Source organism: Phascolarctos cinereus, unplaced genomic scaffold (genome assembly GCF_003287225.1).
Source record: "Phascolarctos cinereus isolate Bilbo 61053 unplaced genomic scaffold, phaCin_HiC Scaffold_5;HRSCAF=322, whole genome shotgun sequence".
NCBI lineage: Eukaryota > Metazoa > Chordata > Mammalia > Diprotodontia > Phascolarctidae > Phascolarctos > Phascolarctos cinereus.
In genome coordinates, this window is record NW_027555958.1 from 476,173,780 (window position 1) to 476,199,699 (window position 25,920).

General features: G+C 45.9%; 2 protein-coding genes across 4 annotated transcripts in view; one reads left to right on the top strand and one right to left on the bottom strand.

Moving 5' to 3' along the window:
- Nucleotides 1–12,059, bottom strand: part of LRRIQ3 (leucine rich repeats and IQ motif containing 3) — a 138,385-nt gene extending 126,326 nt beyond the window's left edge. Inside the window, exons 1-3 of one of the 2 annotated variants that reach the window (XM_020968579.2) lie at nt 11,749–12,059; nt 8,824–8,940; nt 1,684–1,930 (exon numbers count right to left, since the gene is read on the bottom strand). In XM_020968579.2, coding sequence (XP_020824238.1) covers nt 1,684–1,923 — 240 coding nt within the window. In that variant the 5' untranslated portion in view covers nt 1,924–1,930; nt 8,824–8,940; nt 11,749–12,059. The remainder of the gene's footprint in view (nt 1–1,683; nt 1,931–8,823; nt 8,941–11,748) is intronic. The other variant, XM_020968580.2, reaches the window with a different exon arrangement.
- On the top strand, nt 11,994–22,200 carry FPGT (fucose-1-phosphate guanylyltransferase). Of its 2 annotated transcripts, XM_020968578.2 has the most exons (4): nt 11,995–12,132; nt 14,727–14,894; nt 18,655–18,747; nt 20,560–22,200. In XM_020968578.2, exons 1-4 carry the CDS (start codon nt 12,051–12,053, stop codon nt 22,011–22,013), a joined length of 1,797 nt encoding a protein of 598 aa, XP_020824237.2. In that variant the 5' UTR covers nt 11,995–12,050; the 3' UTR covers nt 22,014–22,200. The 2 variants fall into 2 exon arrangements, with proteins under 2 accessions (XP_078012846.1, XP_020824237.2); XM_078156720.1 differs by lacking the exon at nt 18,655–18,747 and having other exon boundaries at nt 11,994–12,132.
- The last annotated feature ends 3,720 nt before the right edge of the window (nt 22,201–25,920 follow it).

Genomic DNA, 25,920 nt, shown 5'->3' on the forward strand with positions numbered 1-25,920 from the left:
AGTGAGAAAATGGAGAAAAAATCAACAAACTTATCTTACCCTTTTTCTAACAGAGAATTTGAAAACAGAAGTTTCATGCACACACACACACACACACACACACACACACACACACACACACACGCACAGGTTTAGATAGGGAAACAGAGGCATGACTAAATGTATTGAAAAATCATACTTCATTTCTTCATTAGAAATCCCTTTTCCAGCGCACATTTTGAGGGATTACATATAATCAAGAAGCATCTTATTGAGCGGCTACTCTGGGCCAAGAACTGTGTTAGGTGCTGGGACTACAAAGGCAGAAAAAAGGCTGTCCCTGCCCTCTGGGAGCTTATCATCAAACCTGAGGGCAATCAGCTAAGGCCACAGTCTTGGAACATGATACAGCATCTATATTGACCCTGATGTCAAAAGGCTGAATAGGGAGAGGGCGCTGATAGTTTCTTTTACCAAATGCTAAAATTTATGGATGATACACCTGTGAAATCCTAATTTTTTAAAGGCAAAAACTATTTTTCTAAATAAATGGTCCAGTTGTTTGTGTTTTTTTTCTTTCAATTGCTCCTGGAAGAGCATCCCATGAGCTAAAATACCTGCTTCTCCAAATGCTTTAGCAAAGTAACGACAATATGGAAGAGATTCTGTGGTCCTTTTGCAAAAAAGAGAATCTTGGAAAACTGAATCTCATTTAAAATATCAAATTAAGTAGATGAAGGCTAATTATCCCAAACGGACACATGGTGAGCAGTTATTTCTTTATAATCGGTTTCAATGGCAGGCTTGAAGGCAATGTGAGAAAATTTAGAAGGCAATCTGACAAATGATACTGTACCTCTAAAACACAAAGGTATTGGGATGTAGCATATAGCCTCAGAGCAAGAACATCAGAGTGACCAGTGATCCAGAGCTCTGTGGAAGAGCTCTGGGGGCCCAGGCTACAGTTCAGATCAGCATCTGGCTAGTGGATGCACAGCCAGGGCGGGCACATGGCCTCCATCCCAGGGCACCCTGAGCTGAGAAGTGGAAGGGACCTCAGAGGCCAAGTCAGCCAGGTGAGTCACCCACCTCACTGGTAAGGAAAGCCTCAACTTCCCAAGCCAGTACCCTTTTCGTGGCATAAGCTGCCTCCAAGATAAGTACTTTCTGTAATCCACAAAAGCCTGATGGGCAGATGGGGGAGGGACGCCCAAGGCCAGAGGACCTGGCTTCAAGACCTGCTTCTCACACACAGTGGCTGCAGGACCTTGGAAGAGTCCCTGAAACTCTCAGTTTTCTGGGCAGCTTGTAGGAATATAGGTTGTAGAAAAAAAGGGTCCACATGAATTGGTAGGAGTTTTCTCTGGAAGTTCCACACATCAATGAAATCACAGGCCCAGTCCCTATTCCTGTGAAACAATAGGACATGACAGGCTAGGACAGGTGAGAGGGGAGGGGAGGGAGAGGCTTTAAACTTCTAAACAAACTTTTCATCCTACTTTTAAGTAAAGAATTAAGGATTCTAAATTAAGTTACTATATACATTGTTCACCTAAAGATGAAATAATTAAAATGGTAAGAGCCTAGAGTGACTTACATTTTAAAACAGTTAATGTAAGGAATATTGAGCCATTAAACATATTTACATTAAAAATTCTACTGAGCTAATATGTGTTTACATATATCTGCCAGAATTCCTGTTACCTGGTTTGAATGGAGATCCAATTTAATTAATTCTGTACAGCTGTGAAGTGGAGACATATCTACAATAAAATTCTTGGACAAGATGCATATCCTGAGGGATCTGGAGCACTGGGTGGCCTCCAGGGCACATAAGTGTGATCGGTGCAGACACAGAAAAACAGAATCCTTCTCGTCACTTAATTCATTTTCACTGTCTTCTTCCCTGTCTTGGGAGCTACTTCTTCTTTCTAACTCTTCCATGGAACATCTGCGGGTGGAGGAGACAAGGACAATTCCTTAAGAGCTGATCTTTTTCCCCAACTTTTAAAAGGAAATACATTTACAAAATTTAACATTTTGCTTCTAAATAAATATGGCACAGCATTGGTTTTGTATGAATAATAATAACATATAGCTAAAAGGGAAAGAATTAGGTTACAGTTAAGTAGACAGAAGGTATTTTATTACATAAAAGTAGCAGAGTAAAAAATGTACTGAAATTGCCTAGCACATTCTGTCCCAAAGAAACTTAAAATACCCAAAATCTTATATAGTTACATAAAAAAATTCCTGTCTTCCCAATTAAATGAAATTAACTCGAGGACAGAAAAGGGAAACTCCATTTAATTAGAAAACAAATTTAAGAACATTGGCTTGAAATAAAACTACTGGGAAATTTTAGGTCATATCTAGACAAGAAAAATATGAGGAAGGGAGGACTCCCCAGTCGCTTGAGCACAGCAGCAGTTCAGATGGCCCCTCCTAGATGTGTCCAAGATGTACAAGTACCACATGACTGAACACAGAAGCAGAGGCAGTAGTTGATAATTTTTTCAATAAACTTATTCATTTACTTTTCACATTCTTTTTTAAAATTTTGAATTCCAAATTCTCTCCCTGTCTCCCATCCCTCCCTCACCCACTGCAAAGGTAAGCAAATGATACAAATGACATATGTGAAATCATGTAAAACATTTCCATTGCAGCCATATCACAAAAAAGAAAATGAAGAGAAATCAAGATCATTTGACTTCAATCTGCGCTCAGCATTCATCAGTTCTCTGTCTGGAGGTGGACAAGGTTTTTTGTCATTAGGCCTTTGGAATTGTCTCGGATCACTGCACTGATCAGAACAGCCAAGCCTTCCATGGCTGATCATCACGACAACATGGCTGTTACTGTGTGCCAGGGTCTCCTAGCTCTTCTCCTTTACTTATATCAGTTCACACAGCTCCCGCCATGTTTGTCTGAAACCACCACGCCCTGTCACTTCTTACAGCCCAAAGTACTCTATCATAATCATATGCCACAACGTGCTTAGGAAACGTCCCTTCAATTTCTAATTCTTTGCAATCACAAAAAGGGCTGCTCTAAATATTTTAGTACATATAGGCCCTCTTCATTTTTCTTTGATATCTTTGGGATACAGACCTAGCAGTGGTATTGATGGGTCACAGTTTTATAGACATTTAGGCATAGTTCCAAATTGGGCTCCAGAATGGTGGGACAAGTTCACAACTCCACCAACAATGCATTAGTGTACCTCTTTTCCCTCATTCCTTCTGGCATTTGTCATTTCTGAGAGGTGAGAGGTGTACCTCAGGGTTGTTTTAATTCGCACTTCTCTAATCAATAGTAATTTAGAGCATTCTTCTTCATATGACATTAGATAGTTTTGATTTCTTCCTCTGAAAACTGCTTGTCCATTTCTTTGACCATTTATCAGCTGGAGAAGTGCAGTTATTTTTATAAATTTGACTCAGTTCCTTATAAATTGGAGAAATGAGGCCTTATCAGAGAAACTTGACTTAAAAATTGACTCAGACTCATGCCCTCTGTGTATGTAACTACCCTAACAATAATGTTCTTCTCATCTCCCCATATAAGTAGGAAATAAAAAAAAAAAAGATCAAAGACTGAACATTGACAAAGAGAAGACACAACTGTTCCAATCTGCTGACACCTTGATGCTTTAACTAGAAAACCTCGAAGAATCAATAGAGAGTAACAGAGACAACAGCTTCAGTAGAGAATACAAAATACTTTGAAAAAAAAATCAGCAGCATTTCTATACAGTTATGACAACATGCAGAAGGACATAATAGGAGGGGAGATCCCATTTAAATAACTTCAAAATGTATACAATATTTGAGAGTCAATCTGCTGAGACTCTCACAGATTCATATGAATATAATTGCAAAGCAAACCGAACAGTTGTGTGTCTCCTCTTTACCAATGTTCCTGCCTTCCTCTTTGTTTTGTCTTCGGCCTTGGGTTATCTCTAGCATTTCTAGAATTACATGGAATAACCTGGGGGGAGGTGGGGGAGGGGGAATTCTGGCTTTACTCGTATTCATTGAGAAAGCTTGCATAAGTGTTTTTCCCACTGTAAATACATGAATGAACATGTTTTTTATGTCAATATTTTGTAGGTACTTTTTTTTTGCATTAGTTACTATTGTATACTGTCATAGGCTTTTTCTACATTAATCAAACTGCTGTTGGTGTGTTTTTAATATAATTGTCTATGTAAGTTATCTCTGTGTATCTTATCTTCAAGGCTGGTTACTTTGGCTTATATAAAATTCATCCATCCTTTAAACAGTGATGACTTCTTTCACCAATTTTTTTCTCTACTTCAGAATTTTTATTGCCAATCAATTTGTCTCCCCGTTGGAGCATCTATTTTCTTTGCAGAAATTCTTCATCCTCTATTCAATTTCTCCTGCTTTGTAGTGTGTGTTTGTGTGTGTGTGTGTGTGATAACTTTGTATTGGGAGCTAATTTCTGACAGTCATTCATTTCCTTTAAGTGGTCTATTTTTCTTTTGGAACTATTCTGGATTTTCCTGCTGTTACTCTATGATCTCTGGGGGTTCCAGAGATTTTATGCTCAATTTCCCGTTAGAGTGTAATGCTTGATCACTCTATTCTGGACTTTGATGCTTCATTCCTTCTTTTTTCGGTTTTTGTGATCCTCTCTGGTGGTTTACCTCCCAGTGAGCTGGTTTTGTGCTGCTTTTTTTGTCTTACATGTTTCTTCTTTCATAACATCTCTTGTATCCCAAAGACCTTTCCTTGAGGTTTCCTCCTCAGTCTGTGGTGTCTCTCTCTCAGTGCCCTGTGCAGATAATCTCCGAGGCTGCCTATGTTGCTTTCCAGCAGTGTGATGCTGAAAGTCTCCCAGTCCACAGAGCTGGCCGCAGCTAGGTCATCATTTACCTTTCCCTTTGGGCACTGAAGGTCTCTTTCCCTCTGGCTGCCTCTGGGCAGTGAGCAGCTCGTCTTCCCTGGAATCAGTTACCAGGCTGGTTTATTCATTCTGCCTCTCCACAGCTCTCACTTCTGCCTCTTCTCTGCTGATCATTCGACCAAGGTTGTCCAAGTTCTCATCACCTCTCACCCATGCTATTGCAGTGGCTTCCCATTTCTTCCTTCCTCCCTAACGGCTTCAACATCAGTCGTCCTTCAGCACAAGTCTGTCCCTACCCTGCCGGGCTCTCACTGTCTCTGGGAGAACACACAGCCTCTTCTTTTTGGCGTGGAAGGCTCCAGCCCAGCACTCTGGCCCGATGGGGCAGGATTCTCCTCCGCACCCTCCACGTTCCAATCCAACGGGCCTCTCCGCCTTTTTCTGCACACAAAACCCACCGTTGCACCCCTGCACCTTGATACTTTTCCAAAGGCTTCTTCCCACGCAGAGAACGTTCTCTCTTCTCACTCCCAGTCAGAAACCACAGCTCTCCTCATGCCTGCTCTCAAGGTTCACTCCAGGAAGAGGCCTTTTCCAGTTCACCAATTCTTATCAGTCTGTATTTATTTTTTAAATAGCTTGCATTTACTTATAGAATATAAGGACTTTACAGTCAGAACTTCTGGATTTGTTTCTCTAAGACCTAGTACATGGTCCTGGTATGCAGAGTCAGGAAGAGCTGAGTTCAAATCCAGCTTCAGCTACCTACTAGCTGACAAATCACTCACCTGTAAAGTGGAGATAAAACTAGCACCTGCCTCCAAAGGTTGCTGTGATGCCAACAAGTGACAACATTATTAGGCGTTGTGTACACCTGGATGCGCTCTATAAATGCTGATTGTTATTATCCCATTTGCTGTTTAGTCATGACCAGCTCTTCACAAGTCCCTGGATCATAGCACGCCAATACCGTCCGTGGGGATTTCTTGACAAAGATACTGCAAGTGGCTTGCCGTTTCCTTCTCCAGTGGATTAAGGCAAACAGAGGTTAAGTGACTCGTCCAGGATCACCCAGCTAGTAACTGTTTGAAGCTGGCTACGAATCCAGGTCTTCCTGACTCTAGACTCAGCACTCGATCCACTGAGCCATCTAGCTGCCCCTTTATTATCACACAGTAGGTGCTTAATGAATGCTCACTGGTTTGGGGAATGGAGGTGTCCTTTACTTTGTCACACCACAGCCGAATCCCACTCCATTTTGTGCCTGGGAGCAGGAACACTTCTCGTCAAGCTCGTCTGAAGCTTGTGTAACAAACACCACAGGCTCTGAAGAAGATCACACAGAGCCGGATTTGGGCACTGCCACTCCTATTAAATGTCGATAACTTTACTTGGAGAAATTGCAGGTGGATGGGTAAATGACCAAGCTCAGAAGGAGAGTGGGTGCAATCACAACAGCCTTTTACAGACAGCACGAGGGCTGCAGTCACCAAGAAATCCACACCACTGCCAGGAAGCCTCTCTTAATTCAACGTGTCCACGAGGACACACTGCATCATTTTCACGTCATCTTACACTTTTAATCACTCTGTGAAAACCAGGCCTGGGCAGAAGACGGTGCTGCCCCTTAGGAGAATGTCAGCCTGGCTCCCAGTAGGAGTCTAGGACACTGAAGAGAATGAAGACAATAAGAATTAAGGAAGAGCACAAATCCTCTGCGTGCATATTTAATTCACTTTGTTGCCTAGTGAGAGAGGATGAAACATTTGTTGAAGAAATTGCTTCGATGGCAATAGTAGCAAGACATGGCAGGCCTTCCCCAGGCCTCTTCAACAGGAGGAATGCTAACAAACTATCACCTAGAAATATAAACTTATTCATATAAATATTATCCTTCAAGGTTGATGCGCATTCAATTCCATTTACAAATCAGACTTGTGGACTCTGACATCTAGAACTCAAAATATCACATTAGTCACTGAGGTTCTGTACAGTAATCCCTATCTCCTCTCCCCTCACCCCCATCCCCAAAAGCCCAATAGTCACCTCAGGGATTGCATGAAAAAAGGGGATATATCACAGACATTTAATTGTAAAAGATGGTGTGGTGCGTCGAAATATATTTTACACGTGTGAAATAATTCATATTGGCAACGCAAATGAAAAACATTTACTAACTGCATCCTTAAGTACACAGCACGGTTCTCAACGCAAGGGAAGATAATGACAGTTAGATATTTAATGAATTTAAGTACAACCTAACACAGAGATCAGAAATACACCCAGGTGACTGCAATACAAAATAACATCCTCAGAAGCATCAGACGCATATACACCATCCAATTAATCAAATCAATAGGGCAGCTAGGTGGCGCAGTAGATAGAGCACCAGCCCCGAAGTCAGGAGGACATGAGTTCAAATTCGGCATCAGATCAAACACTCAACATTTACTAGCTGTGTGACCCTGGGAAAGTCACTTAATCCCAATTGCCTAAAAAGAAAAAAAATCAATAATCTGTAAAGAGCAGTCAGCACAATGCCGGCGATATAGTAGATGCTCGATAATGTTTTACTGATTCACCAAAAAAGTAGTTGGAGCTAGACCTGTGATTTCATTGGCAGAGGAGAAGCCCTGTCTGGCCATCAGAGGTCCCTGCACCTTTTTAGTCTTAGAGACATTAAGAGGCACCACTGGTATGCATCGGAGGCAGATCTTGAACCCAGGTCCTCCTAGATCTGAGCCCAGGCTCCCTCTCATGAGAGCATTCTATGTGGTGACTCAGCCACTTCACTGTCATCACCAATATTCTGGAAACAGAAGATGCCCCAATTCGACAAAATAAACAATTATCTCATACTGAGATCAGGCGCAAGGTTACGAGAAGGGTAGAATTGTTCTTTGAGTTTCTTAGTCACAGAAATGAAAACAGAAAATGATAAGATTTTAAAGTTAATATAAATAACTCCTAAATGATTTGAAATATTAGCTTTTCTAGACATATCCTGACTGCTTTTAGACAAATGGTCTTTACAGAATCACTAAATTACATTACATTCTATGTGGATAACACTATTAAAGCTAGACCCATAAATGCAGACTTCACTCTAAGTCTGTATTTAAATGGTTCATAACTACAGGAAAGAAATTTATCTTTGAGATGTTGCTAGGATTCATTTTTCATCAGTTTCTCTCTTTTTAGAAAACTTTATTCTCTAAATTAGCAATTTTATTGAAATATCTGTGTTCAGAGGCTTGTGGAAAAGATACAATTATTTTCAACTTCAATTTTTATTTCAAGCACGTGGTCTGTAAAAATCACAAACCAAAGTCAACTACAAATTAATTCAACTAGAAGAAAACGGAGCCAGGAATCAAAACCATTCAGTGGGGCACACCCAGTGGATGCAGAAAGCTGGGAAGCTCGCCACAGGAGAGCAGTGAAAGAGCGGGCCTGGAGCTCTCCACTCCCTCCTTCTGCCACATGATCCTGGGCAGGGCTCCTGCCCCAAAGCTCCCCTTCCCTCTCTCCTCGCCAGAACCTTTTACCCGTCCACCTCAACCCTACTCCCACCCTGCAGACCTGCTTCTCCCCAGCTCTCCCCCTTCCATCACAGTCCTGTCCCAGCCCACCCCCGTCTCGTTCACCAAGGATGCTGTGTGTGTAACCACACGTATCCTTGATGTCACCGCCTCCACTGAAGCAGAAGCTCCGTGAAGCAGGAACTGACTCATGAATCAGTGTTCCAGAGTGCGGCACAATCTCTGACATATTAATAAATAAATACTTGTTAACTGATTATAAGCGGAAGGCGAATAAGCATTTACACAGCACCTCCTATGTGCCAGGCACAGTGCTAAGCGCTTTTGATAAACATCCCAAGTGATCTTCACAACCACCTTGGGAGGTCAATGCTACATCGCCCCATTTTACAGCTGAAGAAACTGAGACAGAGAGGAAATGACTTACCCAGGGTCACACAGCTAGACAGCATCTCAGGCCAGATTGGAACTCGGGTCTTCCTGACTCCAGGCCTGGCACTCTGAGCACTGTGGCGCCCACCGTCTCATAAGACCAAAGACACAGCTGGAAAGGATTTCTGAGATCAGCTAATTCAACTTATTTTATTGGTGAGAAAGGAGTCCCAGAGAAATTGAGTTACTTGCTGGAGATGACACAGACAAGTGGCAAAGTCAGCACTAGAACCAACCCTAGGTGCTCTGCCACCAAACCCAGCCCTACTTTTCTTTCCTACTTAGCCAATTCTATCATCTACACTCTCCTTTACCCTTGACTCCCAAGGCCCCTGGCCTGGCCATCCACTCACACCCTGACAATCCACGGCTGCCTGTATTCTCACCTAAAGCCCCAGCCTGCTGAAAGCCACTGGAAGAGCTCACACCACAGTGCCAAAGGGCAGCTGCCAATTCATTTTTATCCACTCCTCCTGGGCACTCACCAGCTCATGGAGAGCTTCTCTTCTTCTGTGGTTCTCTATCCATTTCCCTCATTGCCTTTTCCAAATCTCTTTCTCTCCTTGATACCTCCTCCAATGTCTTCAGTTCCCTCATTCCATACCTCAAAACCTTTCTACGTCTCCATCTTGATTCTAGTAGACATCAAGGCCAACTCCTCTTTCTATATCCTCAACCCCAAATCTCCTGTCTCCCCCAAGACCTTGTCCCATTCATCACTTATTCTCCCTCTCCTACAGAATCTCTCTACCCTTTCCCTCCCCTGTCTCCGGTTTCTCTTGGTTTCAATAGATAGATAGACAGACAGACAGACAGAGAGACAGAACTGTCTCTGGAGTGTCTTTGAGTTTCTGTTTCTCTCTCCCCTTCCCCCCTCTGTCTCTCTCTGTTCCTTTCTCCCCTTCCCCCCTCTGTCTCTCTCTGTTCCTCTCTCCCCTTTCCCCCTCTGTCTCTCTCTGTTCCTTTCTCCCCTTCCCCCCTCTGTCTCTCTCTGTTTCTCTCTCCCCTTCCCCCCTCGGTCTCTTTTTCTTAGTTTCTCTCTGTGTGTCTCCTTGTTTAGGTTCCTGAGTCTGTCTTTCTGTCTCTGGCTAGCTCTCTCTGTCCCTCTGTCTGTTTCTCTCCCCTTCCCCTCCTTCTCTTCAAGTACGTTTTTCCCCATAGGCCTGGCAGGGGTGGAGAACGTGCAGCCTTGAGGCCCTACCTGGCCCTCAAGTGCAGCCCTTTGACCGAATCCAACCTTCACAGAACAAATTCCCCTTAATGAAAGGATTCGTTCTGTCCACTTGGACTCAGTCAAAAGGCCGCACCTGAGGACCTAGAAGGCCACCTGGGGCCAGGAGGCTGCAGCTTCCCCAGCCCTGGGCTAGGGGCTCACTCTATCATTTATTAGGCACCACACGCTTCATTTGACCCTGATGCCCTGAGTGCTCTTACATTTCCTCCCTTTCATTGCCAGACTCCTAGAGGTAAGTATCTACACTCACTGGGCCCATGTCTGGGGCCAATGCTGTTGGTCATTAATCAACAGCCAAACCTTTTCTCACCCTCCTGAGTTCCTGCAAGTTGCAACAGCTGGCCTAGTCCCCGTCCCCTAGGCTGCCACCCACCTTCCTCACTGCCCCACAACCTCCTTTGCTCAGACACTGTCTAACTCCTGCCCCTCCTTGGGACCCAGTTCCCAGGACAGGTTCCAGCCCTCTTCCTGCCAGTCTCTAACCCTCTCTTCCCTTAAAGAAGGAAATGGTGGACTGGCAAACAAAAGAACCTAGCTTTAAATCTCAGCTGTTACTTAGCAGATGGAAGGCCTGGAACAAATAATTTAACCTCCCCGGGGCTCATCTGTAAATAAGGCAGTTGGGCTGGATGGCCTCCGACCCTGCACCTCTACATCCGGGCTCCCAGAAATCTAAGCAATCAATAATAAACTCTGCAGAGGACCACAGATGAAACATGGCATCAACCGCCTGACAGAGCACTGACAATTACAACTAAGACACACAGTCCTGAACACGGCGAAGGACCAGAAGTCGTGTTGCTGGATTGTGCATGTCTTATGAGGTCAATACACATTTACTAAGCGCCTTGGTCCAAAGTGTCTCACATCGAGGATTCACCGGAGCCTCACAACCAGCCTGTGCAGGGGCTGAGAGGAGCACAGTGAGTATCATCCCCATTTGGCAGATCAGCAAACTGAGCCCAGGAGGTGAAGGGTATAGAAAGAGTCCTAAAAAGAGCGTGCGCCAGAGGCAGGATTTCCATCCCACTCTAGAGAGTCTCAGCCTTGGTGTCAGAAAAACTCGGGTTCAAATTCTGACTCAGAGACATACCAGGTGTGTGTCACTCATAACAACGAAGATGACGACAACGCTGTCTAGCATTTCCACAGGACCTTATGGTTTGCTAAGCACTTTAGGAGTATGATCTCATTTGATTCTCCCAGCAATCCTGGGAGGCAGGTGCTATTATTACCCCCATTTTACAGATGTGGAAACCGAGGCAAAAAGCAATGAAGTGATTTTCCCAGGCCCTCACAGATAGGAAGTGTCTGAGGCTGGATTTGAACTCGGGTCTTTGTGAGTCCAGATCCAGGGCTCTAGGCACCACACAGCCTAGCTGCCTGAATAATTATGTACGTGCAGACACCCTAAGCCTCAGGGTCCTCATCTGTAAAATGGTCACGAATAGCAGCTACCTCAGAGGGTTACCGGATCAAATGGGTTTAAACAGTGAATATGCCTTTATTAAGCACCTACTGCATGCCAGGCGCTGTGGGCCAAGTGACGGAAAGCGCTTCGAGAACTTTAAAGCGCTACAGAAACGTCAGTTGGGGAGGCAGTTTGCTTCAGGGGCTCTTGGGGGCTACGCAAACTTCCTCTTCTGGACCTAAGGCTCAGAGGGGGTCACCCCAAAGCCCACTCACCAGGCTGGCAGGGCAGCGGGGCTGCAGGGTCGCAGACAGCGAAAAGAACGGCCGGAAATGTCGGCACCAACTCAGAGCCACCTGCACCAACTCCCAGGCCGGCCGCTTCCGTGGTTGCTATGGACACCCGCCCTGAGTCTGCGCATGACCTCTGGCGGGGGTCAAGGAGGGGCGGGGCTTCGAAGACGGCGAATCGCGAAAGCGGGGCATCGCGCGAGGGGCGTGACCGGCCAATAAAAGCCGCGCAAGCGTGCTGCTCCGGCAGCCCCGCCTCGTTCCACCTCCCCAGCGGCGTGACGATCATGGCGGCTGCGGAGGCCGGGCCCGGCACGGTGCTGCGCGAAGCCACCCAGCGCAAGCTGAGGAAGTTCGAGCAGCTGAGAGGTATGGGGGCAGGAGGCGAGAGGGGCGGCAGCCTGCTGCAAGCAACCTTGGCTTCTAGGAGGGACTTCCGGGTGACGAGGAGGTGGGGCCTGGGTCTGTCGTCTGCACACTTCCGGAATCCGTTTGCTCTCCACGCAGGGGCGAGAACGGCGCGGTGACGTCACACCTAGCCCACTTCGGGGACCTCCAAGGCCCCAGGCCAACTTCGTTCAGTCACCTGGCTCTTATTAAGCGCCTGCTCTGTGCAGGCCCTTGTTAAACACCTGCTGTGTGCAGGCGCCGTGCCCTGCATTGGAGATGCCAAGAGAGGCCCTCGGGGGGAAGAAACTGGGTGGGGGGGAGGGGTGTCTGCCTCGTCCTCAGCGGGGAGGGAGGGACCCTAGAGGTGAAGTTTAGAGGGTTTGCGGAATGGGGCCCGCCAGCATTCATGGAGAGCCTGCTGTGTACCCGCGGGGACCGGGAACAAAGAGAGACTCCGTCCAGTAGGAGAGGATCCTGTTCGCAGAGGCGGCAAGGCCATGGGGGCGGGGGTCACTCAGTCAGTCAACAAACACTAACATTTATAGAGCACCTACTGTGTGCTACGCACTTGAGACCTGTGATCTCCCTAGATCCACACAAGAGCCCTGGGAGGCAGGGCTGTAAAGAGCCCCATTTTACCGATGAGGAAACTGAGGCAGATGTGATCTGCCCAGGGTCCAACAGCTCCTAAGTGTCAGAGGTCAAATCTGAACTCACGCCCAGGGCTCAACCAGCGTGCCCTCCCAGCCCCAGCGATCTGACGGTCTCGTGGGGAGGGATCCTACAAGCAAGCCTGGGTAGGAGGACATAAAGCGGAAAGAATCCACAGAGAGGCCGGTCCAGGTGTGGAGTGACCAGGAAGAGAGCCAGTGTAGAGTGTTCTTGGAAGGGCGGGTGACTTTTGGCCTCCCATCCGCCATGCCTGGCGCCTCGCCCTGAGGCAGGGTGGGACCGGTCTTGACCGGGAGGGAGGGAGGGAGGGTCAAGCAAAGCAAAGATGATGTCGGCCTTTGGCTTGGCTCTGGGGTCCTTCTGCACCAGCCGCCCCCTCTGCGGCCTTGGGTGGGGTCCTTTGTGAGTGGATGACCCATGAGTCTGTTTAATAACCGAGTGACCCTGGGGCCCGGCTCTGCCCCCCCTTCTCATTATCCTCTAGACCAACGCTTGAGACTGGGACAGCCCCGCCCAGGGTGGCTCCCCCTCACCTCCCTGCAGATTTCCCATTGTCTTTCTCCACGCACTTGCGCATAACCTTGCCTCTCCTCTGTGCCTCTGTACGATCTGTTCCTGGGCCTGGAATGCCAGCTCGAGCTCCCCTCCCCCCTTGGAATCTTGGCTTGGAAGCCTCATTCACTCTCCCTTCTGCAAGGACGTGACACCTGTCTTGCAGGTTTTTGTATCTTCTTGTCTGAGTATGTGTGCACTGTCAGCTCCCTGAGGGCAGGTATAGTACACGTGTATCCTGGTATTCCCAGGACCTTGCACAGTGCCCGACACGGAGCAGGTATGTAGCAAATGGATGTTGAATTTCATTTTGAGCAGCAGTGTAGGCCCAGCTGATGCAGGGATTGCCTAAACTATTGAAATGCTAAGGCTTAGACTAGCCAGTCAGCCCTGGAGGCCCCTAGCCAACAGGCGTCCCTGGTGTTCATGGCCGTTTAGCCATGGCTTTTTATTTGACCTGTTTGCAAGCATAAGAACTAGGCCCTCCCTTCATCTGTCTACCAAAGGTTCGAGATGTTCCCCAGGAAGATTTTTTTCTTGAGCTAAGGCTTTCTGTTATATAGAATTTATGTATCCTATCCTTAAAGCCTTTCTTTGCTTAAAAGACCCCGTTTTTAGTAAGGAAAAGGGATAGCTGAAGGCAGTGGTGGCCTTGGAGGACAATCTTTCCATAGATGGTGGCTGACTGCCAGCATCTGCCTGAGCTAACTGCCTCTGAATTTCTGTGATCTATGAAGATTGATTTTTTAAAGCAGGAGACTCGTTTATCTGTTTCCATCTTCTCCTCTCAGTGAGAGATTGAGATAAAAGCCTCTGACAACCCCAAAGTCCACCTCTTAACCGAGAGCGTCCAAATGGAATGTCTTTCATCCTAGGGTTTAATTCAATGAACAGAGTCTGGGGTCTGTCGAAATGGGCAAGGAGAAGTCTAGCTGGTGGCCACCAGGCCCCCCGAGGACCATACCGCTCACCAGGCACGACACAGGCTCTCCTTCTCCAGTGGAGAAGGTATCCCCATTGGTCTTGTAGGGGACGCAGAGGTGGGAAGTCAGGAGAAACTTGGGATTGCCTCCAGCCAGGGGTGCTGAGTACAGGCTTCCCTGGGTAACTTGCGTCCTTCCAAGCCTTAGGTTCTTGGTATTTTAGACGGCAGATCATACTTGGAGCTAGAAGGAAGCTAGACGTTCCTCTAGTCCAGCCCCTCATCGTGCAGTGGCCAGGAGCACCTTGCGGGGAGGGGAGTAGCACCCAGCTCCTCTGACTCTCCCTGAAGCTCCTGGAGCCCACGTACCAAAGGAGGGCACGTTTGTCAGCTCACGTCCTCACTGCCTTCTCCCCTTTCCAAACAGGCCGAGTTGTGAACGTCGGAGAATTCTGGGATGTGGTTGTGATAACAGCGGCCGATGAGAAGCAAGAGCTGGCTTATAAGCAGCAGCTGTCCAGGAAGCTCCAGCAGAAGGAGCTCCCCCTGGGTGTCCACTACCATGTGTTTGCCGACCCTGCTGGAGCCAAGATCGGTGGGTTGGCCAAGCGGAGGCTGATGCAGGGTACACTAGGACCTGAGGGGCCTCTCCACACGTGTCCAGCCACAAATGGGGCAAAGTGTTAGTTGGTGTGATGGGAGGAAGCTCAGAGTAGCAGAGAGGGCTTTCAGGACCAAAGGTCTGGAATTGATCTCTGGCCTTGGCCGCTGGCTAGAGCTCTCTGGCCTCCATTGCCCTCTGTAAAAGGAAGAGGGTTAATTCCCAGGGCCCCTTCAGAGAGCTGGTCCATGCTGTGACCTGGCTGCTAATTTCCTGACCTGAGAAGGGAGTCTTTATTTTCAGTCACTTCTCTTCCAGCTGTGAAAGATTTGCAGAATGCTGTTTAAAGGAGAATTGTGTTAATTGAGCCACAGAGTTTTAATGACTTTAAGGCTTTGCTTTGCCCAAGTGGAGAATGCTCCCTGGAGACTTCTCAGGATGGCCATTAAAGTCTCTGTGTCTTCTCCTCCTCCCCCCTGTTCCCCCATGTGCCCTGGGCTCACAGGACAACCAGGCAAAGAACAACCATCACATCTTGGCATAGCATAGATCCCCTTGGTGTTGCCAGGGAATGCCAGCCTTCTGAGGTTTGGGAAGGGAATGAATCTCGCCTGCCCAGGGAACTGTTTCAAGTTAGACATTTGGAGCCAAGGACTATGGCTCCAGAAAGATGGAGACTCCCTCATGGGGGCCTTTATTTATGTTGGGCCAGGCCTGTGATTTCATCCTCAGAGGGAATCCTCAGCGTGGACCTTCCACCTTTACAGAGCAGCCACTCAGTTAGCCTCTTTGCTGGGCTCGGACAGTGAATGGGCGCCCACTGGGGGCAGAACTGGACCCCAGGCTGTCCTGGCTGTCCCTCACTGGCTTCACCCCAAAGGAGTCAGCTTTGTTGTTTAGCTTGTGACCTCCAAGGTTATATTGAGTATATTGAGGTGGGATGGGTGATGTCGTTGACACAGGGGACTCCCAGAAGAAGAACCTCAGTCTACCAAGTTGGGGCAGTGGCTTCCCTACACTTTATAATCTGGGGAAGCTTTGGCAGAGGACTGAGAGGTCGGTCACTTGCTCAAGGTTACACAGGCTTCATATGTCAGAGGCAAGACTTGGGCCCATGTCTTCCAGTCCCTAAAGGCAGCTCCACATTCAGGACACCATGCTGACTCTCAGCCAGGAGTGTACTGGAGGCTCCTTGAACCGCTTACAAAACCTGGTGCTTAAATTTTCATAGTGAGCACTTACACCTTGGACGTTAGAAAATGCTACAAATGAAGGCTGCTTGTGTGGTTCTGTTGATAGTTGAGGCTTAAAGTGATAGAGAACATGTCAGTAATGCAGATGAAATGTAACAGTCTCTGTGTGTGTGTGTGTGTTTACCCCTTTTTTTCCTTTTCCCAGTGCTGGCTGTTAAACATTGACTAGCACTACCTCTTCTCCAAATATGGTGGAATTCTCTTTTGAACTGAATTCATGCAGGCCCTTGTCTTAAGGAGCCTTTGAGGCCCCAGAGTCGTTCTGGGCCCAAGGCCAATGATGGGTTGGAGGGGGCACGACAGTAGACCTGGGTTTCCTGCCCAGCTCCCGCTGCCTCAGTCTGGAGGATGCGGCCCACGCCTCGCAGGACGCAGCCAGCTCATGTCCCCTTGTGTCCTCGTTCTGTCATTCAAGCTGTAGCTGCTGTGAGCTGCTTTACTTTCAGCCACTGCATCAGCAAGCTATTTATCAGGTCCCTGCTGTGTGCCCAGCAGTGTGCTGGAGGCTGGGGGTGCGGATTCAATGAATAAAACCCTGCCTGGGCCTGTATTGTAAATAAAGCTAGTTCAGACTCTTGAGCACATGGCTCCTCTTAGGGCTGAATGCCTGAGGCTGACCTTGTTGGCTTGAAGCCCAGGGCTGGACAGAAGCAACAGCAAGATGGCAGAACCAAGCAGGCATTTTCCTACTACTTTATAAGTTTGGGGTTTTTGTTGTTTGTTTAAAGATTCAAGCTCTTAAAAACTCACTTGGGGAAAACTACCTATGAGAGAAGTGAAGCCTGAACATTGTGTTGTGTTTTGGCGCATTGTTTCTTGTGGAATCTACATGGAGCCTATTAGGATAGATGGGACAGAAAGAAAAAGAGGAGGCCTCAGGGTCCGGAGAATGTGGTTCAAGCCCCACCTCGGGCTCATTCCAGTGGCATCACCCTGGACAAGTCACCTGACTCCTCCCGTTCAAGGGCAGCTCTCCAGAACAGTAACTTTCAGAGAGGAAGAGTCTACCCTGGCAGCCCCCCAGTCCCACAAAATCCCAGTTCCAATAAAAATAAATGTGGGTCTGGGTATGTACATATGCATATGTTCTCTCTGTGTGTTAAGGCATATGTGTACATGCATGCATGCATATATATCCGTGTGTGTACAGCTATAGATTTACATGTGTATATGTATACATAGGGTGTGTGTGTGTATGTGTGTGTGTGTGTATACACACACACACACATACACATATGCACCCACATAGAATCACAGAATGTTAAGCCTGTAAAGAGATCTGGTTCAATCATTTTTCAATCATGTATGATTCTTTCTAACCCTATTTGGGGTTTTCTTGGCAGTGTTTTACCATTTACTTCTCCAGCTCATTTTACAGATGAGGAAACTGAGGCAAATAGGATTAAGTGACTTGCTCAGGGTCATCCAGCTAGTAAGTGTCTGCCGTCAAATTTGAGCTCGAGTCTTCCTGACTCCAGGCCCAGCTCTATCCACTGGTCCACCCAGCTGCCAAAGGGTCCTTAGAGATCATCATATCTAACTAATTCCTCTTACTGATACAGAAACAGAAGCCCACAGAGGGGCAGGAGGTGACTTGCCCCATTCAGTTAAGTCCAATGGCCAGTACAGGACAGAGGCTGAAGTTTGACTTGTATCATCTGGTTACGAACATGTTTACTTAACACTGTGGAATGTTGTCCATCCAGCAGCTTGTCACTTTCATTGTTTTGTAGAGAATACTACCACAAATGTATTATTTTTAAAAGCCTTAAAATCTAAATGTTACAGCCAATGTTAAAATCAGTTATACATGTGTATGCTTATGTGTGTTTACATATATGTGCATGTTTGTGTGTATGTGTACGTGTTTTAATGTGTGTGCAAACACATAAATGTAAAGGTAGACATGGGCACACCTAAATCACACGTAAGGGTCCCTCCTGGCTGCGTATTGATTTAGTTTCAAGATGCCATTACCTGTGTTTTATTATAATTCTATTTCTTTTGCTAACTATTTCCCAGTTAAATTTTAATCTGATTTGGGCTGCACTTGGGACTGTTGTGAGCCGTGTCTGACACCTCTGTGCCAGATGTCTCCTGGTCCTTCCAGCTCCAGATTTCTGCTCCTGGGCTTCTCTTCATCTGTGCGCTATAGCATTTATGTTTCTTGAGGGCAAGGGCTTTTTCTCTGTCTTTTCTATCCCTAGTGCCTGGCACATAGCAGGCAATAAATAAACATTTCTTGAATTGAATTCAGTCTCAATAATATAAAATATAACTTGACTGAAATTGTACTTTCTATTATAAATATATTAGTAGTTTTAAAAATTCATTTGCCAAGACCTTGTGTTCATTTTTTCTAGTGGGTATTTTATGGCTTGAATTTTTGAAATCCTAACGTACTGCAATTGTAGCTCCATAATGGGTTACTTGGATATAAGCTGAATACTTCTATCTTACCTCAATGATTTTAATTTTTTTTTCTTTTCCTTTTTTTAAAGGAAATGGAGGATCAACACTTTGTGTCCTTCAGTGTTTGGAAGAAATATATGGTGATAGATGGAATTGTTTTACCATCCTGTTAATTCACTCTGGTAAAGTCATACTTCACTAATTTATAAGTTTCTTTTGAGTTCTTCACCTTTGAAACCTCAGGAACTTTGTCCTCCCCCTTGGGAAAACTTAGCATTTTTGTGTGTCTTTGAAGTCGCTCCTCTTTGAAAACAAACATTCCGTACACGTCTTGCTTTGATAGTGTCTAATGTCGGAGGCAGCGTGATGTGATTTTCTCGGTTAGAATATTCTTTAGATTGTACATCACGTACTTGGTCATCAACTTTTCATCAGAGATGGCTTTGATCTGGCGATTGAAAGTTACTTTCTTGAGGCTGAGCTCATCAAAATGTCTCCATCTGTTGGGAATGGTCTAGAGAGGATTTCTGCGTTGGGTGGGAACTTGGTGTAAATGCCCTCCAGCATTCGGTGTTGGGTCTGGGCGTGCCAGACTCTGAGGTCAAGCCCTCCCCATCAAAGAAGTCTGGTGGTTGTTGTGGATGTCTTACTTTCAGCCTCAGTACCTGGCACCAGCCGTGGCCCAGACCTGGCCTGCCCCAAAGGCACCATGTCCTCCCTGGCCTCCTCTTCCAGCACAGCTGCCCCTTCACTCCTTCTCCTTGGCGCTTGAGGTGGGGTTGGGATGGGGCAGTTGGACTCCTCTTTGCTCCCCATTGGTTCTCCCAGGATTTCTCCCCAGCCCGTGACTCAGTAACTTCTCTTCCTGTCTACTACCCAATCACAGCCCTGGTAGCTTTCATCTTGAGCCCCCAGTAACTCCCCTTTCTTCCTCAATACGTTCAGTCCCTGGCTTACCATTTCCCTCCCATCTTTAGCTCCTGCCTTCATATGAGGGGACTTCAGAATACGTTTCGACTCTCAAACACCCTAATCGAGTTCAAATCTAGCCTCAGACACTTGACACTTAGTAGCTGTGTGACCCTGGGCAACTCACAACCCTGTCAGCTCCTCAGCCTCCTCCCTTCCCTGAGCTCTTCCTCCACCCCACTTCCACCACACAGAGATGCTCGTGCTCTTGGCTGTGCCTCCCCCCCCCCAAAACGGACCTCCTCTTTGTGCAAAGTCCCTTCTTGTGACTAGATTCAGATGGCCTCCATCTCTCTTCTGCCTTCCCCTTGCCCAGCCTTCCTCTTGACAATCCATTTTCAGTCTTCTTCAGATTATCTTGTGTTCTTGAAAGGCAGGAAGATGTCTTATTTTTAACACACTCTACAATTTTTACCTTTCTTTGACTCAGAGTGTCTTATTTCTACCTCTGCCCCAAATTTACCTGAATCACTGAGATTTGATCACGTCTATGGTTTGTGAGATCATTTCTCAAACTCTTACCCTTTTAAATCTTGTAGCTGATTGTGGATCTATAGCCCATGCAAAGGCTTCTACTTCTTAAGATGTAGGTACAAGCAGATTTTACCAGTTTTTAGCCTCTTGTCTTTTTCTAGACACAGCTTCATCATCTAATTCATTCAGCAAGTATTTATAGAGCCCTTGTTAAGTGTGAGGCCCTGTGCGTGCTCTGTTAGACATTTGTGTCCAAACAGAGCCCAGGCCTGGGGGGAGTTAGAATCTTCTTCCACCTGCATCCTTTGGACTACATCATTTCAAACAAATGACAGAAGATGACTGACTTTCAAGGTCACTTGTTCGTCTTTGCTCTCTGTTTTGACTTAGGCTCCCAATAGAAGAAAGCTACATTGCGTATGGTCAGTATGCTCAAGACCGTTTCAGCCAGTGACTAATCAGGGTCCCTCATTCACTCATTTTCCCTCAGTGTGTCTCTATATTCTTCTTGTCTGGAATGCCTTTTTCAACAATCTCTTTGATTTTTCCAGGTGGCTACAGTCAACGGCTACCCAACGCAAGTGCCCTGGGAAAAATTTTCACAGCTCTGCCTCTTGGTTACCCAATTTATCAAATGCTGGAATTAAAACTGGCCATGTACATTGATTTCCCCTCTCGTATGAGTCCTGGAGTTCTGATCACCTGCGCAGATGATATAGAGCTTTATAGTGTTGGAGACGTCGATTGTCTGAGGTTTGATAAGCCAGGCTTTACTGCTTTGGCTCATCCTTCTGACTTGATGATAGGGACAACTCATGGGGTGTTTGTGTTAGAACCTTCAGGTGGCTCAGAATGTGGAGACCTGGAGTATAGGACTTGCTACCGTTTCCTGCACAAACCCAGCTTAGAAGAGATGTATCAGGCCGGTGCTGTAGGCAAAAAGGGAACCCTCTCCTCAAAGAACTTGGCTGTAGGGGACCTCAGTACTCCTAACTTGCACTCAGACTTTGTCTACACAGATAGTCTATTCTACATGGACCATAATTCAGCCCAAAAGTTACTAGCCTTTTATCAGCAACTCGGGGCCCTAACCTGTGAAATTGATGCCTACGGAGACTTCCTGCAGGCCCTGGGCCCGGGAGCAACTGTGGAGTATACGAAAAACATGGCCAATGTCACCAGAGAAAAGTCGGAGTTGGTCGAAATGAGAGAGAAGATCTTCCATCTTCTCAAAGGGACACCACTCAACATTGTTGCTCTTAACAACTCCAAATTCTATCACATTGGCACGACTCAAGAGTATTTATACCATTTCACCTCAGATAGCACGCTGAAATCTGAGCTTGGCTTACTGTCCAAAGCTGTTAGCATCTTTCCAGGGGGTTCAGAATGTTGCCGTGAAGCCCCCTGTGTCATTCAAAGCATAATAGAATCAGGGGCTTCTGTGGGCCTGGGCTCCGTGGTGGAGTACTCCTGGTTAGGACCTGATGTCGCGGTTGGAGCCAACAGCATCATCAGCGGCTGTCACGTCCTCACTAAAGCTGCCCTCCCCCCCAATTCTTTCCTGTGTGCTCTTAGCCTGCGGGCAAATGGACACTTAATGTACGCCACGATGGCATATGGCGTGGAAGACGACTTGAAACGGAATGTGAAGGTGCTGTCAGACATCCATTCCCTTCAGTTTTCTGGACTGGGGTTCCTGGCCTGCTTAGATCTTTGGGGCTTGAAAGTGACAGAAGGCCTGTTCTCTAGCAGTAGAACCAGCCTCAGTTTATGGAATGCCCGGATCTTCCCCATGTGCCCAAGCTTGAGTGAATCAGTGACGGCCTCCCTTAGGCTGCTGGCTGCTGTGAAGCATGAGTCACCATTCCATCTGACCAGCTACAAGCTCCTGTCCATTGCAGAAATGCTCCTCTACAAAGACGTGGGGGACATGATGAGATGGAGGGAGCGCATTGCTCAGGAAATCCATTTACGGGGGTGCCAGGCAGATGTGTCACAGTAGGTTTGTGGGGTGTTTTCCTCGCATTCAGTTTGAGCAGCCTTGCTGTCAAGGTTGCAGAGCCCAAGAACCCTGGCTCTTTTTTCTTTGTTTCGCTGAAGTAGAAATAATGAAATTGCATTAGCAGTGTTATTGTAGCATAACATTAATAATGCAAAAATACAAATAAACCATTCTTTTGATGAAGGAATTAATGAAATATTTCAAACTTCCAGGTACAGAAAGAGACAGATTTTCTGAGAACATTCATTACTCCATGGGGAGCTTTTTGAATAAGAATTAATGACTATGGACATATTAACTCCATATATTCATGGAAACAATGTTTAAAAAAAGAAAACCCAAGTAGTCATTTTAGCAATGTGTCCTGGCAGATCATAAAAGAGCATTTTATTTGGTATTTTCCTTTTAAGAAGGATTTAGGATTTGTGTAATATTATTTTGACTAAATAATATCATAAATAGTTTTTAATGTAATTTTCCTCAAGGCTTAATTGAGGACTGGAAGAAATAAGTCAACTTTAGAGTCTCTTCTGCTGCTTATAAAGGACATTGGACTTTTGGTTCCAATAAAAGCTCAAAATACTCCTTTTCAAAATACTCCCACCCTGGAATGTAATTTCATTTAGATGAACTAATCAAAATATCATCTCTTTAGGCCTATTAGATTCTCAAGAACCCTCCTAATAACTCTTTATCCTTAGAAACAAAGCTGTAGCTAGAAAATTCAAATTAAATTAATGCTCAACAATCTGAAATTGTTTTAAAGTAAGAATTAACTCAAGGTCTTAGTAGTTCAGCATTTAAGGGAAAAAAATACATACATACATATATATATATATATATATATATGTATACATATATATATGTATATATATATACACACATATATATATACATATATATATATACATATATATATATATATATATATATATATATATATCTTTTTTCCCCCTTTTTATTTCTCAGTTAAGTGTCTGTTTTGTCCAAATGGAAAGGGGCAGCATTTATGTGCTTACATGTATTTTGGACGTATGATTTTATTTGATCTCAGGGAATTCTCCTTTCTATGCACTACATGAAAGATGGTGCTAAGGGATGATGGGTAATTGGAAGGCCCTGATAATCAGCTAACAGGAATCCATCCATTTGTCTCACCTTTTGTTATGAAACCATTTTACACAAATGTTAAGTTACCGAATCGTTTATTGGACCAGTCCCACACTGGTGAAGGTGCTAATCGGTGATAAAATCAGAAGCAGGAAATAAAAAGAAGAATTGACCTGGATAATACACAGAAGGAAAATAAATTTGGGGTATGAGCTCAGGTTACTTAGGTGTTCCTAGTGAAATATGGAAAGACTTTGTATCAAATTATCAGTAAACTTGTGATTTTTAATTACTATGCATCAACCAAAGTAATAAACTAACATGTAACTCTTAAGTCTGCATCCTTGCACCAATAGTTTGTTCACCTGCAGCAGCTCATACACTGTTATGAGAATGGCACATGGCATATGGCATCTCATTGGCAGAGAGGGTAAGGAAGAGACAGGACTTGGTACTTTGGCCCTTGACTGCCTCCTGCCTCTCATCTGCCTACCACCTAGTAAGCAAAAAGTATCTCAGTAGTTCTGTTCCTTCCGTCCTCTATTTCTGGTGACCCAGGAGAACTCGGCTTCCATCCCTTCTAGCTTTGCTTCTGTCTGTGATCTGTCCATGAGCTAAGTAACAGAGACCAAATTGGGTTCCTAGCTGTTCTCTGACATTGTTCTGCCCTCTATGACCTGTCCTCACACAGAAGGCCATCTCCCACGCTTGGAATGCACTCTGCCATCTTCTCTGCCTGTTGAAGTGCTCCTCGTCCTCCAAGGTCTGGCTCACAGCTCTCCCAGTGTCCCAGGCTAAAATGGCTCTCTCTGCCTCAGATTTTTGTCAAGACACTGATTGATCTCTTCTTTGCTCCTGTCACACCCTAACTACTGCAGATCGTACTTGACATGTGTGTGACATCCCTCCACATTTGTACTTGACCCAAAGTTGGAAGAGAAAGGTCACACCCAATTGCCAGATTCAAGATTGAAAAGACAGACTAAAGTAGTGGGCCAAATCAAACAAGAAGTTTAATGGTGATGAATAGAATGTCTTACGCTTTCACAAGTTCAAGAATCACGGGATTTCAGAAAGGTGAAGGACCTCGGGGTCCATCTAGTCCAACTCTTATAATCCCCTGTACAACCAATGTGACGGTTGGCCATGGTGCCATTGATTTCAGGGAGGTGGAGCCCCCTACCTCCACAGTCAATCCCTTCCAGGCTGGAATACTTCCAATCCTTAGGAATGTATTCCTTACATCATTTGTCCCACTGCTCATAATTCTGTCCTCAGACCAAAAAACCCAAGTCTAGTACTTCCTGCCCATGACAGCTTTCAAGCATTGAAGACAGCTATGATGGTCCCTTGCCCTGCCCACAGCTTTCTCTTCTCTAGGCTAGGTAAGCATCCTCAGTCCCTTCAAACCATTCTACTGTGGCACAGACTCGAGACCCTTCTCTAGTCTGGTTTCCCTCCTCTGGATATGGCCCAGCTCAGCCATGTCCTTACTAAAACGTGGGAGCCAGAATCATTGAATGCAATGATCCTGAGGTGGTCTGATCAGCACAGAGTAATGATGATGATTATAACAGCCACAGAGTTGAAAGTTTTACAGATGTTCTCTCATTAGATCGTCATGTGAATTCTAAGATGGGGGCTATTATTCCCATTGTATGGACGAGGAAACAGTATGAGAGAGGATAAAGGATTTGCATAGGGTCCTACAGGGCATATCAGAGGCAACACTGGACCTGGGTCTTCTTGACTCTGAGGCTGACTCATATCATCTGTACCATCTTGCCTTGATGTTTTTTTTAATCACTTAATAAATGATTATCTAACTAAACATTTGAATTGATGAAGACCAGGTTGCTCAGCTGATCTGCTTCAGGTTGCGGGTCATGGCACCTATTGTGTGGGAAGGACCACTTGGGCCCCGTTCTCTTTCCCATGGGCCTGGGGAATAGTGATAGCTAACATTTTTATGATGTCCACTAGGTGCTACTGGGGTTAAGTGCTTTACAATTGTTACCTCATTTGTTCATCACAGCAACCCTAGGCAGTAGGTTCTATTATTATCCCCATTTTATAGTTGAGGAAACTGAGGCAGGCAGAGGTAAAATGACTTGCCCATGGTCACACCTAACTAGTAGTATCTGGGGCTGGATTTGAACTCCAGGCCCAGTGCTGTATCCACTGCACCACCTGACTGTTCCATGTAATACTGCCTCTTCAAAAAAAAAATACAGTAAAACAGTTTCTAGATCTGCTCTTGCTGGTGAACCCCAAGAAATGATACCCCTCATCAGTACATGAAAAGTGATGCTCTTTTTAATCTGTAGCACGCAGGGCATAGAATAAGCTTAGGCCCTTCTGAGGAGCTCCTAGCTCAGATTGGACAAAACCCCCAGAACCAAAGGCCACCATAGTTTACCAGGGAGCTCATTTGTGGTTTGTCCCAAGGCCCAGAGTCAGAGCAGCAGGGAGCCAGACTGAGCTCCCACCCTCCCTCTGTCACTGAGTCTCACCGTCTGTCCTTGGTGACAGCTCACTGTGTTGGGCAAAGCCCAGATCTATGAACGTCACCCACCACTGAGCCTCCACTACCCAGAGTCGTGCAGCCACTTCGGGGCAGAAGCCAAACGGCTCCCCAGCTATTACCATCTGCACAAAATAGCCCAAAGGCCTCCCTGATACATTATTTTATTTCTTTGTTTGGCTGCATAAAAATTCATGTGTTCGTGTCCGCCAAGAACAGAATGATTGACAGTGGGAGATGGAGGAGCCCTCTTAGATTCTCTGAGCCACATCC